Below are 14,855 nucleotides of genomic sequence, written 5' to 3' on the forward strand. Positions count from 1 at the left end.
AAGTATTGATATGAACTTTTGTTATTGACCAAATACTTATTTTCCACCATAATTTGCAAATAAATTCTTTAAAAATCAGACAATGTTATTTCTGGGATTTTCTTTTCTTATTTTGTCTCTCATAGTTGAAGTGTACCTATGATGAAAATTACAGGCCTCTCTCATTTTTTTAAGTGGGAGAACTTGCACAATTGGTAGCTGACTAAATACTTTTTTGCCCCACTGTATCTATATAAGTCTATTAGTGCTTTTTTTTTTCTATCACATTGTGAGGTAAGTACATGAGATGAAATCATACATAAATTTGGGTTATTATTTCCATTAAGATAGATAGATAGATAGATAGATAGATAGATAGATAGATAGATAGATAGATAGATAGATAGATAGATAGATAGATAGATAGATAGATAGACAGACAGACAGACAGACAGACAGACAGACAGACAGATAGATAGAGTACAGACCAAAAGTTTGGACACACCTTCTCATTCAAAGAGTTTTCTTTATTTTCATGACTATAAAAATTGTAGATTCACACTGAAGGCATTAAAACTATGAATTAACACATGTGGAATTATATACATAACAAAAAAGTGTGAAACAACTGAAAAATGTCATATTCTAGGTTCTTCAAAGTAGCCACCTTTTGCTTTGATTACTGCTTTGCACACTCTTGGCATTCTCTTGATGAGCTTCAAGAGGTAGTCACCTGAAATGGTCTTCCAACAATCTTGAAGGAGTTCCCCGAGAGATGCTTGGCACTTGTTGGCCCTTTTGCCTTCACTCTGCGGTCCAGCTCACCCCTAAACCATCTCGATTGGGTTCAGGTCCGGTGACTGTGGAGGCCAGGTCATCTGGCGCAGCACCCCATCACTCTCCTTCTTGGTCAAATAGCCCTTGATGCCTTCAGTGTGACTCTACAATTTTCATAGTCATGAAAATAAAGAAAACTCTTTGAATGAGAAGGTGTGTCCAAACTTTTGGTCTGTACTGTAGATAGATAGATAGATAGATAGATAGATAGATAGATAGATAGATAGATAGATAGATAGATAGATAGAAATAGATAGATAGATAGATAGAAATATATATATATATTTAACATTCATGTGTATATGTGTATATAATGTAATACACACATATACAGTTGTGTTCAAAATTATTCAACCCCCACTGAAATTGATTGTTTTGGTCGGTTTTACATTGATTATGATCATTCAGTCATCCTGCTTACAATTAAATCAAAGAGGCACGTGTAGGTCAGACAAATATAACATAACATTTATAATGAAATAACCACAAATGTCTTTTCTGAGCTCACATCATTATCAGTTTTATTCAACCCCCAAGTGACATTCAATCTTAGTACTTAGTACAACATCCTTTTACAGTAATAACAGCTTTTAAACGTGAAGCATAGCTTGACACAAGTGTCTTGCAGCGATCTACGGGTATCTTCGCCCATTCATCATGGGCAAAAGCCTCCAGTTCAGTCACATTCTTAGGCTTGCACTGCAACTGCTTTCTTTAAGTCCCACCAGAGGTTCTCAATCGGATTTAAGTCTGGTGACTGCGATGGCCACTTCAAAATGTTCCAGCCTTTAATCTGCAACCATGCTCTAGTGGACTTGGAGGTATGCTTGGGATCATTGTCCTGTTGAAAGGTCCAACGTCTTCCAAGCCTCAGGTTTGTGACGGACTGCATCACATTGTCATCCAATATCTCCTGGTACTGAAGAGAATTCATGGTACCTTGCACACGCTGAAGCTTCCCAGTACCTGCAGAAGCAAAACAGCCCCAAAGCATGATTGACCCCCCGCCATGCTTCACAGTAGGCAAGGTGTTCTTTTCTTCATAGGCCTTGTTCTTCCTCCTCCAAACATAGCGTTGATCCATGGGCCCAAACAGTTCTAATTTTGTTTCATCAGTCCACAGAACACTATCCCAAAACTTCTGTGGTTTGTCCACATGACTTTTGGCATACTGCAGTCGACTCTTCTTATTCTTTGGGGACAGCAAGGGGGTGCGCCTGGGAGTTCTGGCATGGAGGCCTTCATTACGCAGGGTGCGCCGTATTGTCTGAGCAGAAACTTCAGTACCCACATCTGACAAATCTTTTCTCAGTTCCTCAGCAGTCACACGGGGACTTTTCTCCACTCTACGCTTCAGGTAGCGCACAGCAGTCGAAGTCAGCATCTTCTTTCTGCCACGACCAGGTAGCGTTTCAACAGTGCCCTTTGCCTTGAATTTGCGAATGATGCTTCCTATGGTGTCTCTTGGTATGTTTAACATCTTTGCAATCTTCTTATAGCCATTGCCCTTCCTGTGAAGAGTAATCACCTGTTCTCTTGTCTTCCTGGACCATTCTCTTGACCTCACCATGTTTGTAACCACACCAGTAAATGTCTAGAAGGAGCTGAGTATCACAGTCATTTTAAAGCTGCCTAATTGGTGCTTATTAGGCTTTATTGCTGCTCCCTGATATCCACAGGTGTTTTCAATACCTGATTGAAAACACTTCATTGAACCTCTGTTCTTCAGAGTGGTAGTCTTTAAGGGGTTGAATAATTATGTCAATGAAGAATTCACAAAAGAAACATTTACTACTGTATTACAAAACTAATTGATGTCATTTTAGTTGCATATGGTTCTTTAAGAAGTCCTTGTAGGATTTCATTCTGAATACAATTACAAATGTACACTAAATTCCCTAAAACCATTTACAGCATTGGGGGTTGAATAATTTTGAACACAACTGTATACATGAATGTGAAATGTTGGGCAGAATGTACAGTAAGGATATAAAGATATGAAGATACATATAGATAAAATAGTGAAGATGTAATGAGGAGTAAAAAAGATATACTATGTAATATGTACATTGTATGTATAATTGTACAGACGTTATATACCGTGTTTTTATAGTGATCTAATGGTGTAGTGTAGAGTTCAGTAGTGTGATGGTAAATGAAAAAAACCTGTATCTGAACCTGCTGGTTCTGGTACGTATGTTCCTGTATCTCCTTCTTGATGGAAGGAGGTTAAACAGTTTATGACTGGGATGTGAAGAGTCCTTGATAATGTTGTGAGCTCTGCGCAGACATCTGCTGTGGTGAAGGTCTTGGAATGGGCCTTGGAAGGTCTTGGAATGGGCCAAACTACCAGCAACAGTCTCGCACCGCAGTATCTGAGTGAACTTCTTTACCAGTATGATCCTCCATGCCTACTTAGATCAAAAGGTGCAGGCTATCTGTTCCTCAAATAACGAAGACTACAGCAGGGGGCAGATATTTCTCTTATAAAGCCCCACAGTTATGGAACAGCCTTCCAACCAGTGTTCGGGACTCAGACACAGTCTCAGTGTTCAAGTCGAGGTTGAAAACACATTCATTTAGTCAAGCCTTTGATCAGTAGATTTTTTTCTTAGGTAAAGGAGCAGATCTGGAGGGAGCATGGATATAGAGTGTTTGGTGAACTGGGATATTTGTATGCTGTCGTCCCCTCACATTCACACGTTCACTCAGGTTTGTTGACGGTGGTGTGGTGGGTCGTCTCTTATCCCAGAGATCCCTCATGTCAGTGTTACCTTCTGGTTCTCTCTTTTAGTTATGCTGCCATAGCGAGTCTTGCCGGAGTCCAAACTGCACAATGACATTAACTTTCATACAACAATAAGGACACTTAATAATCCATATCCTTCTCTTCCTGTCACCTCTCTCTCTCTCTCTCTCTCTCTCTCTCTCTCTCTCGGTCGAGTTAAACATGCTCCTGAGGCTCCAGTAACCACTGTTCCTGCCCCTCTCCCCTCCGTGGATCTTCCCACTTCATCCAGACCTGCCTCTGGATAGTGTTCTCTTTGACTGGAGGCCACTCTGTGCAGCTTGGAACGGTTTCTCATCAACACCTTGGGTGGTTCCATGAAATTCCGGAGTAAGAACAGGAGCTTTGAGGATGGATTTGACTGTAGTTAATGTCAACAGTCTCCTACACTGACTCAGGACTACTTTTCGCTTCTGATCATCATCACTGTACCCCGCAACATCGTATATCTGCTGCAAATGGACATTTGGTGCAACTCAGATGAGGATGGGTTCCCTCTTGAGTCTGGTTCCTCTCAAGGTTTCCTCCTTATGTCATCTTGGGGAGTTTTTCCTTCGCCACAGTCGCCACTCATCAGTGACAAACTTACTTATAAAGAACATATTCACTTTTAATCACCACATTATCTGTGTAAAGCTGCTTTGAGACAATGTCATTGTTAAAAGCACTATACACATAAAAATGAATTGAATTGAAAAGTCTTCAATGGCAGGTAGTTGGGTGCCAGTGATGCGTTGGGCGGTTTTGACCACCCTTTGCAAGGCTTTACGTTCACACACAGTGGAGCCTCCATACCATACAGTGATGGAGTTGGTCAGGATGTTCTCGATGATGCAGCGGTAGAAACTCGTTAAAATCCCTGGGGACAGATGAGCTTTCTTGAGACTTCTCAAGAAGTACAGGTGTTGTTGTGCTTTCTTAACCAGAGCTGAAGTGTTTTTGTGCCAGGACAGATCCTCAGAGATGTGAACTCCCAGGAACTTTAAGCTGGAGACTCGCTCTAGCTCAGTTCCATTGATGTGGACTGGGAGATGTCTCCTGCTGTTGGATAGTCTGTTGGATAGTCTCTAGAATTCCTTTTTAGTAGAATGTTGTTCATATTATTCATATTATAGTACAATATAATTTTTTTCTATCTCATGATTTACTTTTTTCAGCATTACCTTAGACCCCTTGAGCTGTAAATGGCAAAAGAATCTCTTTATGATAAAGCACTGACTACAGAGCAGGACGCAACACCTTAAAGATACCCTCAGTTTCATTATGACAGAAAACCCCCCAAACTCCCACCCGCAAAAAAAAACCCTAACCTATGTGGTTATGTATATTAAGTATATTGATTTGCTAAGGTTTACTAAGTGGAGTTTTAGATTTTAAAGTATGAATCAGCGGTAATCACCACTATACACCAATGTGCCTATTTGCGACATTTGGGTGACACCTAGTGACCAGATGTTGTTAAAGAGTTTATTTGGAAAAAATAAAAAAATAAAAAATAAACAATCAACAAAATTTTTTTATATTTATATAGCCTATTTAGTATGTCTTCCATAATTCTCTTTATATTACATTGTTGGGTTATAGTTCTGATCTGAACCAGTTTAAACAAAAAAGCTTCCAATCCACATGATTACTTTCATCATACAATTCTAACATTTTTATTTAATGAGAAGCATCTTCTTCTTCAGCAGCAGACAAATGTTCTGGTGGTTCAGACTGGCCTCAGCCTCTGCTACCTGCAGGGCTGTTTTCATGACGTTGTTAGTAGCCTGGAGGTTTACCTTCTCCCCATGAATCCAGTTCACCAGCTTTTGCACTGTGCCCAGATGCCCTGTTCGACAGGCCCAGTGTAACGGTGTGTCTTTGTTATTGTCAATGGCATTGATCTTGGCTTGTCTTTCCAGCAGCAGGCCAACCACATGCTCCTGCCCATGTTCCGCAGCGAAATGTAGAGGTGTCCTCCTCCAAACATTCCTCTCATTCACATTTTTGTTCTTACCAGCAGTCAGAAGAGCAGCAACCACATGAATGTGTCCATTCCTGGCAGCATAATGCAGAGCCGTAGAGCCGTCCATGTCTTTGGCTGCAACTTTTGCCTTTACAGCAACCAGTGTGGAGACAGCCTGAGTGTGTCCTGCCATTGCTGCCAGGTGTAATGGAGTCTTTTTCTCTTTCTCAACAATGTCAGGATTAGATCCAAAAAATAGAAGCAGTTTTATGATGCCTATGTCACCTTGAGCAGCTGCCCAGTGTAGTGCTGTCCTAGCCGTTCTGTCCTGTGCATGGAGATCTGCCTTTCCTTCCAACAGCTGGGCGACAGCCTCCTTGTGTCCACTCTGGCAAGCAAGATGGAGGGCAGTGAACCCATCCTGAGTCACTGCATTGATCTGAGCTCCTTTGTGGAGTAACAGGGCCAATAGTGCAGGGTGGTTGTGTAAGGCACAAAGATGAAGAGGCATCTGTTCCTTGGGGCCTATTATGTTAGGGTCTATGCCCATATCCAGTAATATCTACAAGAAATATTTAAACTTGTTTAGTGAAATAGTGGTGAAATCAGGTTAAATATCTAAATTATTTTGAGTTGTTAAAGGTTATATACTTCTATTAAAGTGAAGAAGCATGCACAGTTTACTGGAGATTATTAGTTATAAATTAATAAGAAATATTTTCAATTTTGTCTTGTGAATGATTTTGACTCACCAATATCAGTAAAGCATTATTGTACTGTAATATACATCTTATACTTAATGTTTTAACATACCTCTGTTATTTGCTTACTGCCACTTTGGATGGCCAGATGAATAGGAGACATTTGATTGGGTAGTCTTGTATTTATCTGGGCTTTATTTGAGACCAACACTTTAAAAACCTCCCAATTGCCCAGCTCAATGGCTAGGAGCAGTGGTGTATAACCCATGTCATTACACACATTGATATCAGCTCCACTTTCTATTAGAGCCACTACAATCTCGTCCAAGTTTCTCTTTACTGCTTTAAACAGAATCGATTTTACTTCATTTTGAGACATCGTTGTCTTAATGTTCCTCAAAAGAAGAGAAAGCAAAGGCTTCTTGTTGAGCTCGAGCGCAGCTTCAATAACTCCAGAATCCACATTAGCTCCAGCTTGAAGAAGCACAGCAGCTGTCTTTTCATTTCCTCGGCTAATAGCATGGAACAATGCTGTCTTCGTCTGGCCATCGCAGGTGTCTACTGAGGCATCATTTCTCAGTAAAATTTCAGCGAACACAGAGTCATCATCTATTGCAGCCATGTGTAGGAATGTTGTCTGGTTCTTGAAGTTTCTTCTTTCCTCTAGCACCAGTGTTCTGACTGTGTTCTCATGCCCATTTTGTGCTGCTAAATGTTGGGGTGTTTTTAAGGCTTGGTCTGTTGCATAGATGTCAGCTCCAGCCCTTATAAGAGCCAATACAGCTGATGTGTGCCCCATCTCTGATGCTTTGTGAAGAGCAGTGCAACCCATTCGATCCCTTAAATCCAGTTTAGCACCTTGACGAAGCAAAAGGTTTATAACTGACACTTGACCATGTTCGGCTGCCAGGTGTAGGATATCATGAGAGAATGCATTTGTGTCATTGATATTTATGCCTTTTAGAAGTTCCTGCAATCGTGGCACGTCACCCATAGACACTGCATTGAGAATGCCATTTGATGAGTCTTCAGGTGTTGCATGAGTCTCCTTTAACTTGTCTGAGGAAAAAAGCAGCTCTGTCTTTTTTGATTTATGCTCCACTGTTTCATTTATATGGGTCCTATTGGTGTCCTGAATTTTTTTCATTGGCCCTTGCCGATCTTTTTCTAGAAGATATCCAATCAGCTGCCTCCGTGTATCCTTAATGTTTTCATTCAGCTGTCCCACGTAGGTTTTTATGCTCTGGTAGAGGTCAGGTTGAGCACTCTTCAGACAGGGGTAGAAGAAAATGCGGCATGCCCGTTCTCCTCGTGACATCAGGATGTTGAGCATTCTGGAGTTCTTTTCCTCTTGTGCTGTAATGCTGGACACAAGAACTCTGTTCTCAGGTAGAAAAACTCCATTAAAGACCAGAAGGTCCAGCAAGTCTTCCGTGTTGGAGATGCCACCAACTAGCTCTTTCTTTCTAGTCCGGATTACTTCAATAGCATATGGATTCGTAAACTTGGTTGAACCCATGGCACTTCCTCTAAGACATCAATCACTGGTTAGAGCTTCAAAAATGTCTCCTGTGCCCAAATTCCTGCGAGAAGTTTAAACATAGGCGTAGGCAGCTTTATCACCAAGCATTCAAATATCTCTTAGCAACCACTAAATACAGGTGAACGTCCACTTCAGGAAACCTTTGTCATGATTGCCATGATTGTAGTTCTTGGTCTAGTTAGAAGTTGTTGAAGATTCATTTAAACATACATATATATATATATATATATATATATATATATATATATATATATATATATATATATATAAATATTTCTTAGTGGCGGGCTCACGTCGCAATTATAGCAACCATCAATAAGGTACAAAAACGCAATTTAAAGTAAGAAACCCAGTTAAGACTCCAAACCTCCACACTACCACCGCAACTGTGCCACCTACAGCATCTGGAGCAGTTCAGAATCAATATTTGTCTAATAACATGACAAAAACATTAAATTGTAAATAAAATACATCATACTCACGAGAGATGTATACTCATAATTTGCACCGCTCCTCAGAGGCTGTAATCCAGTGGTATCGCTCGTATTCACTGGTCTGGAAGTGGAGAACAAACCCTTTCCCTGTCTGAGACAAGCTAGCTAGCTTTAGAATTGAAGATTAGATTGACATGGCAGCACATAGAGGGTGAAATATAATTGGACAAAAAATTTAACATCACCGTACACGTACTGGAAGCAGTGCAGCCAAGCGAAATGCTATGAAATGAAAAGAATAAACTGTTGGGAATAAATTAATACAATTTTATTAACCAAATATTAGAATTTAGGTTGTAAATGTACGTCAGTGCTTCTGATAGCGTTTAGGCCAGCAGAGAAGGTTTTGCTGGCCCAGACCACCCACCATATATATACAGTATATGAACATCATTTCCCCTCATTCCACCTATAGACACTTCAGAAGTGTTTTGTTTAAGAAACCACTCCTGTTTCTTGTTTAAAGTGTCTACACCTGTGTAATCTGATACATGACTACTGTACCCATAACAATCTTTGGTTAGTGTTTTTTTTATTACCAGGACTGCACTCATGAACTGCTTTAGACTTTAATATGTGCAAATTCTCAGAGATAGGGACACAGATGTAGCCTGGATTGTTAAGGAATGCTACACTATCTCATCATTATCATCATTGTCATCACACTACAAGTACTACTATAATTGTATGAGTGTTGTTGTTGTTAATGTTATTAATAATAATAACAACAATAATAATTTTAACATTATGTATTTATGTATGTTTAAATGTATTTATAAAAGGTTCTATGAAGTTAATGTAAATATATGACAAATTGAACAATATTAAAAAACATTTTGACCATATTCTAAGGTACGCTATATAGGTATTTCTCTAAAAAGAAAGAAAGAAAGAAAGAAAGAAAGAAAGAAATATATTTATTATAACTAAATGAAACATAAGCACTGAACCCAGCCTGAGGAGTTCCACTTCCCGGAAAACACGCCCACTAGTTGATGACGTTGGGCTTCCGACCATTTTCTCGCCTTATATGGTCATGTAGGGAACAACCTTCCGGTATGATGTCAACCTTTTACAAGCGCGGACCGTAAAAAGAAATAATAAATATTGTATGAAACATGATAAATATTGCATAAAATATCTCCATAGACATTTTTATTATTTTATATATATATATATATATATATATATATATATATATATATATATATATATATATATATATACACAATGTAATACAGTATATATCTTTAATGCTAGTTACTTTTCACCCACCATATATATATATATACATATACAAACACACACAGGTGTGAAATGTAACTAGGGCATTAAAATTTGGTGATAAGGTCCATATTTATAATACAAATGTATTGAAACAAATTGTACATATACTTTATTACATAGGAAAATGAAAGCTAACTTTTTACTTTCAATAAAGGCACCTCCTGAATCTGTTCCGTGCCTGCAAGTTCTCCAGTGTGCGAGGATTTACCCTGTACACCTCCTCCTTTGCGTAACCCCACATAAAGAAAGTACAATAGAGTGAGATCTGGACTACTTATATATACTATTATTATTTAACTGAATGAACACCATGAAAATTACAATTTTGATGCATATACATGTAGCCCAATTAAATATTTTATAGGGTTGATAATCAGAGTCCATGTGGTTGTTCTAGTGTAGTGCACATGTTTATTGTATTGTATTTCACAAATGGGCAAATCTTCTACATGTCTTATTGAACACGGAGTTGTGCCGCCCTCTGGTGGTTGTTAACGGCAGTGACAGGAAGCACGAGCTGGTGTGGCAGTCACAATTATAATAAAACTTCCTCATAACTTGTTCATTCACTAATAAAAGAACCAGTTAGCGCGTGTGAACTTTTTTGTGCATGTTGAACTGAACGATAAGTGTTATTTCTGTTGTTAATAACAATAAACTGAAAGCATGTTTATTATTCAAACAATGACATCCTTACTCTCTGTGTACTACACGTGTATTGACAATGCAGTGGCTGTAAAAGTGCAGTTTTTGAATGCACATGGTTTGCAAATATAATCGAGAAGGATGGTATAAATAGCACAAATATTAAGTGGTGCACAATCACTTTACATGAGCCAGTTAATTATCGGGTTCTGTGGGTTATAGATTGGATAAATGTATGGACTCGAGTCCATTTATGACTGTTTTACACTCATTTATTGCACTTTGTTAACTAAATAAAAACTATATGGAAATAATAATTAGTTTAATGTTTAGAGTAACAGGTGATGCTGAAGACAGTCTTTAGTTTAGCATTAGTTATATTTAAACTTTAATTATATCTACATACGTGAACAAAATATATTTTTTATATATATTTTACCTATTAATGTGCTGTTGAAGAACACCACATACAGCTTTCTTTTAATCTGTTTTTCAGTCTGTTTTAGAAGCTGCTCATTGCATTAGTTGCTCTGGAGACATGGATAAACCTGTTTGCGTTGGCAAGAACACACACATTTCAATAGACAAGAGACTTTGTGTTTTGGTTCAACATACTTTTATTACAGTTCATAAATATTGATTAGTTTCTGATGAATCCAGAAAACAAACATTAAAAAAAATGATGTAGTACTTTTTATTACAAATGGTAAACTTAAGTACTCTGTATTTATTTACACATAACAATGAGTGAAACCTCATTAAAAAACCTTGAGAAATAGAAAACTGCTGAAGCTCGACTAACTCAACGTGAATTTCATTCAGTTTAAGAGCAGTAAAGGTACATTGCAACTCAGAAGGTCAGGCAGCTTTTGTCAAAAACAAAATAAAACAAAAATGTTTTTTTCTTCGCTTTCGGTGCAGGTTTCATCGTCCCTAATCACAGTTCTCTTTTTCTTCTAATACTGAGTGCTCCTGGAGAAGCTTAGGTCCATGCACAACTTGGTCAAAAGGTGAGCAAGATTGAGTCTCTTTTTTTTGTCATTAGGGAAAAAAAGAAGAAGAAGAAGAAGAAACGACGTGTAACAGTGCGAGGCTCTCATGCTGTCCAGGTCATGTCATGGTCACCAGTGAGCGCAGTCGGAGGAGTCTTTCAGCTCCAAACCGGACTTCCTTTTACGCACCAGAGCGTAAAAACGCGCGGTCAGACAGTCCCCGGTCCTGGAGGACTTTATTGCCGGTAGAGATGCCGACCTGGTCTGTGTGTCCTTTCAGTCCCTTACGCGACAACTCCACATGTCCCTTTTTTATTTTCAGAATGTCTGCAGCTGCTGCGTTAACATGAGCTGACAGCCGCTGTTGACGTGGTTCATGACTTTCTGCTTGAGCTGAGCGACCTGTTCGCGGAGCAGGTTGGCTGTGGACGCCAGCTCCGAGTTCTGCGACTTGAGCGTCTTGACCTTGTCCTCCAGGCGGGAGATCCTCTCCAGCTTCCTCTTGCGGCACTTGGAAGCGGCGATGCGATTGCGCATTCGCTTGCGCTCGGCCTTGATGCGCTCCTGGCTCTCCATGTCGATGGGAGAGAGTGGCGGGGTCTCCCCGGGCATCTCGGGCACCGTTTGCGGCTCCTCTTTGAGCGCCTGGAGGCGCGGGTGCTGCACGGCTAGGGTGTGCTGCTGCTGCTGTTGCTGTTGCTGCTGTGGAGGCATGGACGTGGTGGTGGTGTAGCTGCTCATGGCAGGATTGGCGCTGGTGAAGCTCGGTGCTGTGGTGATGGCCGGGTTAAACGTGTTCAGGTCGGCGTAGACCGGCGGGTCGGAGCGCACGGTAGTGCTGAACACACCTCCACCTGCCATGGACGACACGGGCGCCATGGAGGAGCTGCTGCTGCTGCTGTTGTTGTTGTTGATCGTTGTCTGAGGGGTCGTCGTGACGCTGTTGGGCGGCATGTGCTGGTGATGGAGCTCGGCCAGCGCTCGCACAAAACCTTCTGCGAAGCCCTCTTGCTCGTCCGTGACGTTTTTAGGGCACAGGAACTGGGTCGGAGTGGGGGTCGTGGTGATCATCCCGTTGCTCGACTGGATGATGAGGCGCTCGAGCTCGGGGGACGCCAGCTTGAGCAGACCGACGTCCGGCGACGTGAGCAGGTCGTTGGCTTTCGGCCGCAGGTGCGGCTTGAGCGCGCTGCCCGGGTCCGACAGGTTCAGGGTCATGTTGTGCTTCAGCACCTTGGCGTTGTATCCGAACGCGGCGGCGTCGTGCTGCGAGAACGCGGCGCTCAGAGAGTCGTCGTAGAAAGTAGTTTCCATCTTAGTAGACATAGAAAGAGAAACCAAAACTTTTTTTTCCCTGGTTTCTTGTGGCTCAACTCGAGTCACTCACGCTCCCTCCTCGGTGCGTCTTCTTCCAGATGATTTTTCTGATGTATAAAAAGTGTGGATTGGATTATAAAGTCAGAAGAATACCACCAGCAGGCGGGTTCCCACTCCAGACTCGCTCCTCTTTTATGGGTTTACACTCCCGGAGTCCCGAAACAAACTTCCCGCGAAGTTATAGTCGGAAGATCATTAAAAATCAGTGGAAAAACAAATCTTATATCTGGCGCTGTGATGAAGCTCTCAGAGTTTCGGCGGTCGGAAATCATACAGTTGTAAACTTTGAATATTTTTTTGGTTTGGAGCAGAGCTCTTCTCTTTCTCGGTGCCTCTCCGGAGTGAGGTCTGTATACTCTCTGAGCTTCTCCAGCGTGGAGGCCAACCTTATCTGCCTCCGCCGCCACACTAAAAATAGGCCTCCCCATGATGTCATGCCTGACGCCTCTGATTGGCTGGAGGCGACTCGTGGGGCGTTCCCAGGGGCGCTCCGATAAGGCGCGTTGCCTAGACTACCACCAGAAGATTCTTCTCCGCGCAAAGCATTATGGGATGAGGTAATGCCGAGGGTCGAAGAGCGGTGCATGATGGGATTACGTATTGTTTTTGAATATCCAGTTACGCGCTTCGCTGCTCGGACTGTGGCGGGATCCGAGTGTCTCTGTCAGATGGTGGGATGGTTATACAGCCATAAGATCGCACTGCTTGGGATAAAGTAAAGTGATTTAAAGTTTTAACACGGATTTGTGATGGGATTGTTGATTGAAAATGTATTTAAATATCCGACATCATCCCTGGTGTTGATTGAATTAAAATAAAATCCTGCCCCGCTACGAATCGTTTAGTTAAAATTCAGGTTTTTTTTAAATATATGAAATACTTTATGATATCAATACAAATAAATAAAAAGTGACAGTAAGACTACTTCATGCCGAAGCGTGTTTGCGCGTGTCCCCGATCATCCAATAGGAATGGAGAGGAGGCGGGCTTTCCAGTGGACTGACAGCATGTCACACGACACGTCGGCTTTAGGGAGCGTCTCACAATTCTCAAATCAATTTTCAAATCAAACAACCAAAAACAACAACAAAAAAAGATTAAACGTAATAGAAAATACGTATTTACTAAACGTATAACTAACTAAGATTAAGTATATGTCTAGTATGGTTACGAGTCGATTTAGAGTTTTGTAAACTTTTTTTTGTGACAAGATTTTTTGACACTTGCCCCTTTAGCAACTTAAAACTTGTTTGCTCTTTCTGGCACGTTTCAATCCTATTGCGACAGTCAGTTTACTGCCTAAACACACGTAACCGTGACGTTGCAGCCTCAATAACATATGATACCTATGAACTATGATCCAAAATCAAATTTTAGTCTACGTGTCCACGTAAGAAAATAAAAATAAAACTACACAGTAATGCCTAACGAATGTGTTGTTTGTCCATACCCAATAACTAAATGTTCACTCTCTCTCACACACAATAAACTGTTTAATATCTTACATAAACATATTCTGACTAACATATGTTTAATTTAACTTTGGACACTTTTTTTAAAACATCATATGAAAATATGATAAATCCCACATAATTATTAAAAGGTGTACAGGACCAGTCAAAAGTTTGGCCGCACCATCTCCTTCAGTGGTTTTTCTTCACTCTTAATATTTTCACAAACAATTTTCAACATTGTACAATAATACTGAAGACATCCAAACTATGAAAGAACACGTATGAAATTATGTGGTTCACAAAAAAACCCAGAATATGTTTTATATTTCAGATTGTCCAAAGTAGCTACATTTAGTTTTGATGACAACTTGGCAAACTCATGGCATTCTCCAATGAGTTTTTCAGTTCACAGGCGTGTCCTGTCAAGAGTTAATTTGAGACATTTCTTGCCTTCTTAATGTGCTTTCGACCATTAGTTGTCTCGTGTAGAGGAAAGGGCGAGGACAGACTCAATAGCCATATTAGTGCTACAAAACCTACTATACAAATCCATATTATGGCAATAAACATTCAATTAAGTGATGAGAAAAGACAGTCCATCATTATTTTTTAAAAATGAAGGTCAGTCAATCTAAAAATATCAAGATTTTTAAATGTATCCCCAAGTGCATTCTCCAAAACCATCAGATGCTATAATGAAGCAGGCTTTCATGAGACCGTCCAAGGAAAGGAAGACCTAGAGCTACCTCTACTGCAGAGGATAAATTTATTGGAATTACCAGGCTTGGAAACCACAGATTTACATAATTG

The 14,855-nt window shown here is 40.4% G+C and overlaps 2 protein-coding genes across 2 annotated transcripts; both read right to left on the bottom strand.

Annotated features, from left to right (window-relative positions):
- Window positions 1-5,201: 5,201 nt before the first annotated feature.
- LOC124377248 (CARD- and ANK-containing Inflammasome Adaptor Protein) lies at window positions 5,202-7,854 on the bottom strand. Its single transcript, XM_046836647.1, has 2 exons — window positions 6,366-7,854; window positions 5,202-6,114 (listed from the first exon to the last, which is right to left on the bottom strand). The coding sequence occupies exons 1-2, from the start codon at window positions 7,770-7,772 to the stop codon at window positions 5,263-5,265; spliced, it is 2,259 nt and encodes a 752-aa protein (XP_046692603.1). The 5' UTR covers window positions 7,773-7,854; the 3' UTR covers window positions 5,202-5,262.
- A 2,967-nt stretch (window positions 7,855-10,821) lies between these two features.
- On the bottom strand, window positions 10,822-12,985 carry jun (Jun proto-oncogene, AP-1 transcription factor subunit). Its single transcript, XM_046836819.1, has one exon. The coding sequence runs from the start codon at window positions 12,538-12,540 to the stop codon at window positions 11,533-11,535; it is 1,008 nt and encodes a 335-aa protein (XP_046692775.1). The 5' UTR covers window positions 12,541-12,985; the 3' UTR covers window positions 10,822-11,532.
- Between the last annotated feature and the right edge of the window lie 1,870 nt (window positions 12,986-14,855).

Source organism: Silurus meridionalis, chromosome 23 (assembly GCF_014805685.1).
Source record: "Silurus meridionalis isolate SWU-2019-XX chromosome 23, ASM1480568v1, whole genome shotgun sequence".
Classification (NCBI taxonomy): domain Eukaryota; kingdom Metazoa; phylum Chordata; class Actinopteri; order Siluriformes; family Siluridae; genus Silurus; species Silurus meridionalis.

Coding starts and splice junctions, on each gene's coding strand:
- LOC124377248 (XM_046836647.1), bottom strand. CDS start 7,772: ATGGGTTCAACCAAGTTTACGAATCCATATGCTATTGAAGTAATCCGG. Junction 6,115..6,365: donor GCAGTAAGCAAATAACAGAG/GTATGTTAAAAC, acceptor TATTTCTTGTAG/ATATTACTGGATATGGGCAT.
- jun (XM_046836819.1), bottom strand. CDS start 12,540: ATGTCTACTAAGATGGAAACTACTTTCTACGACGACTCTCTGAGCGCC.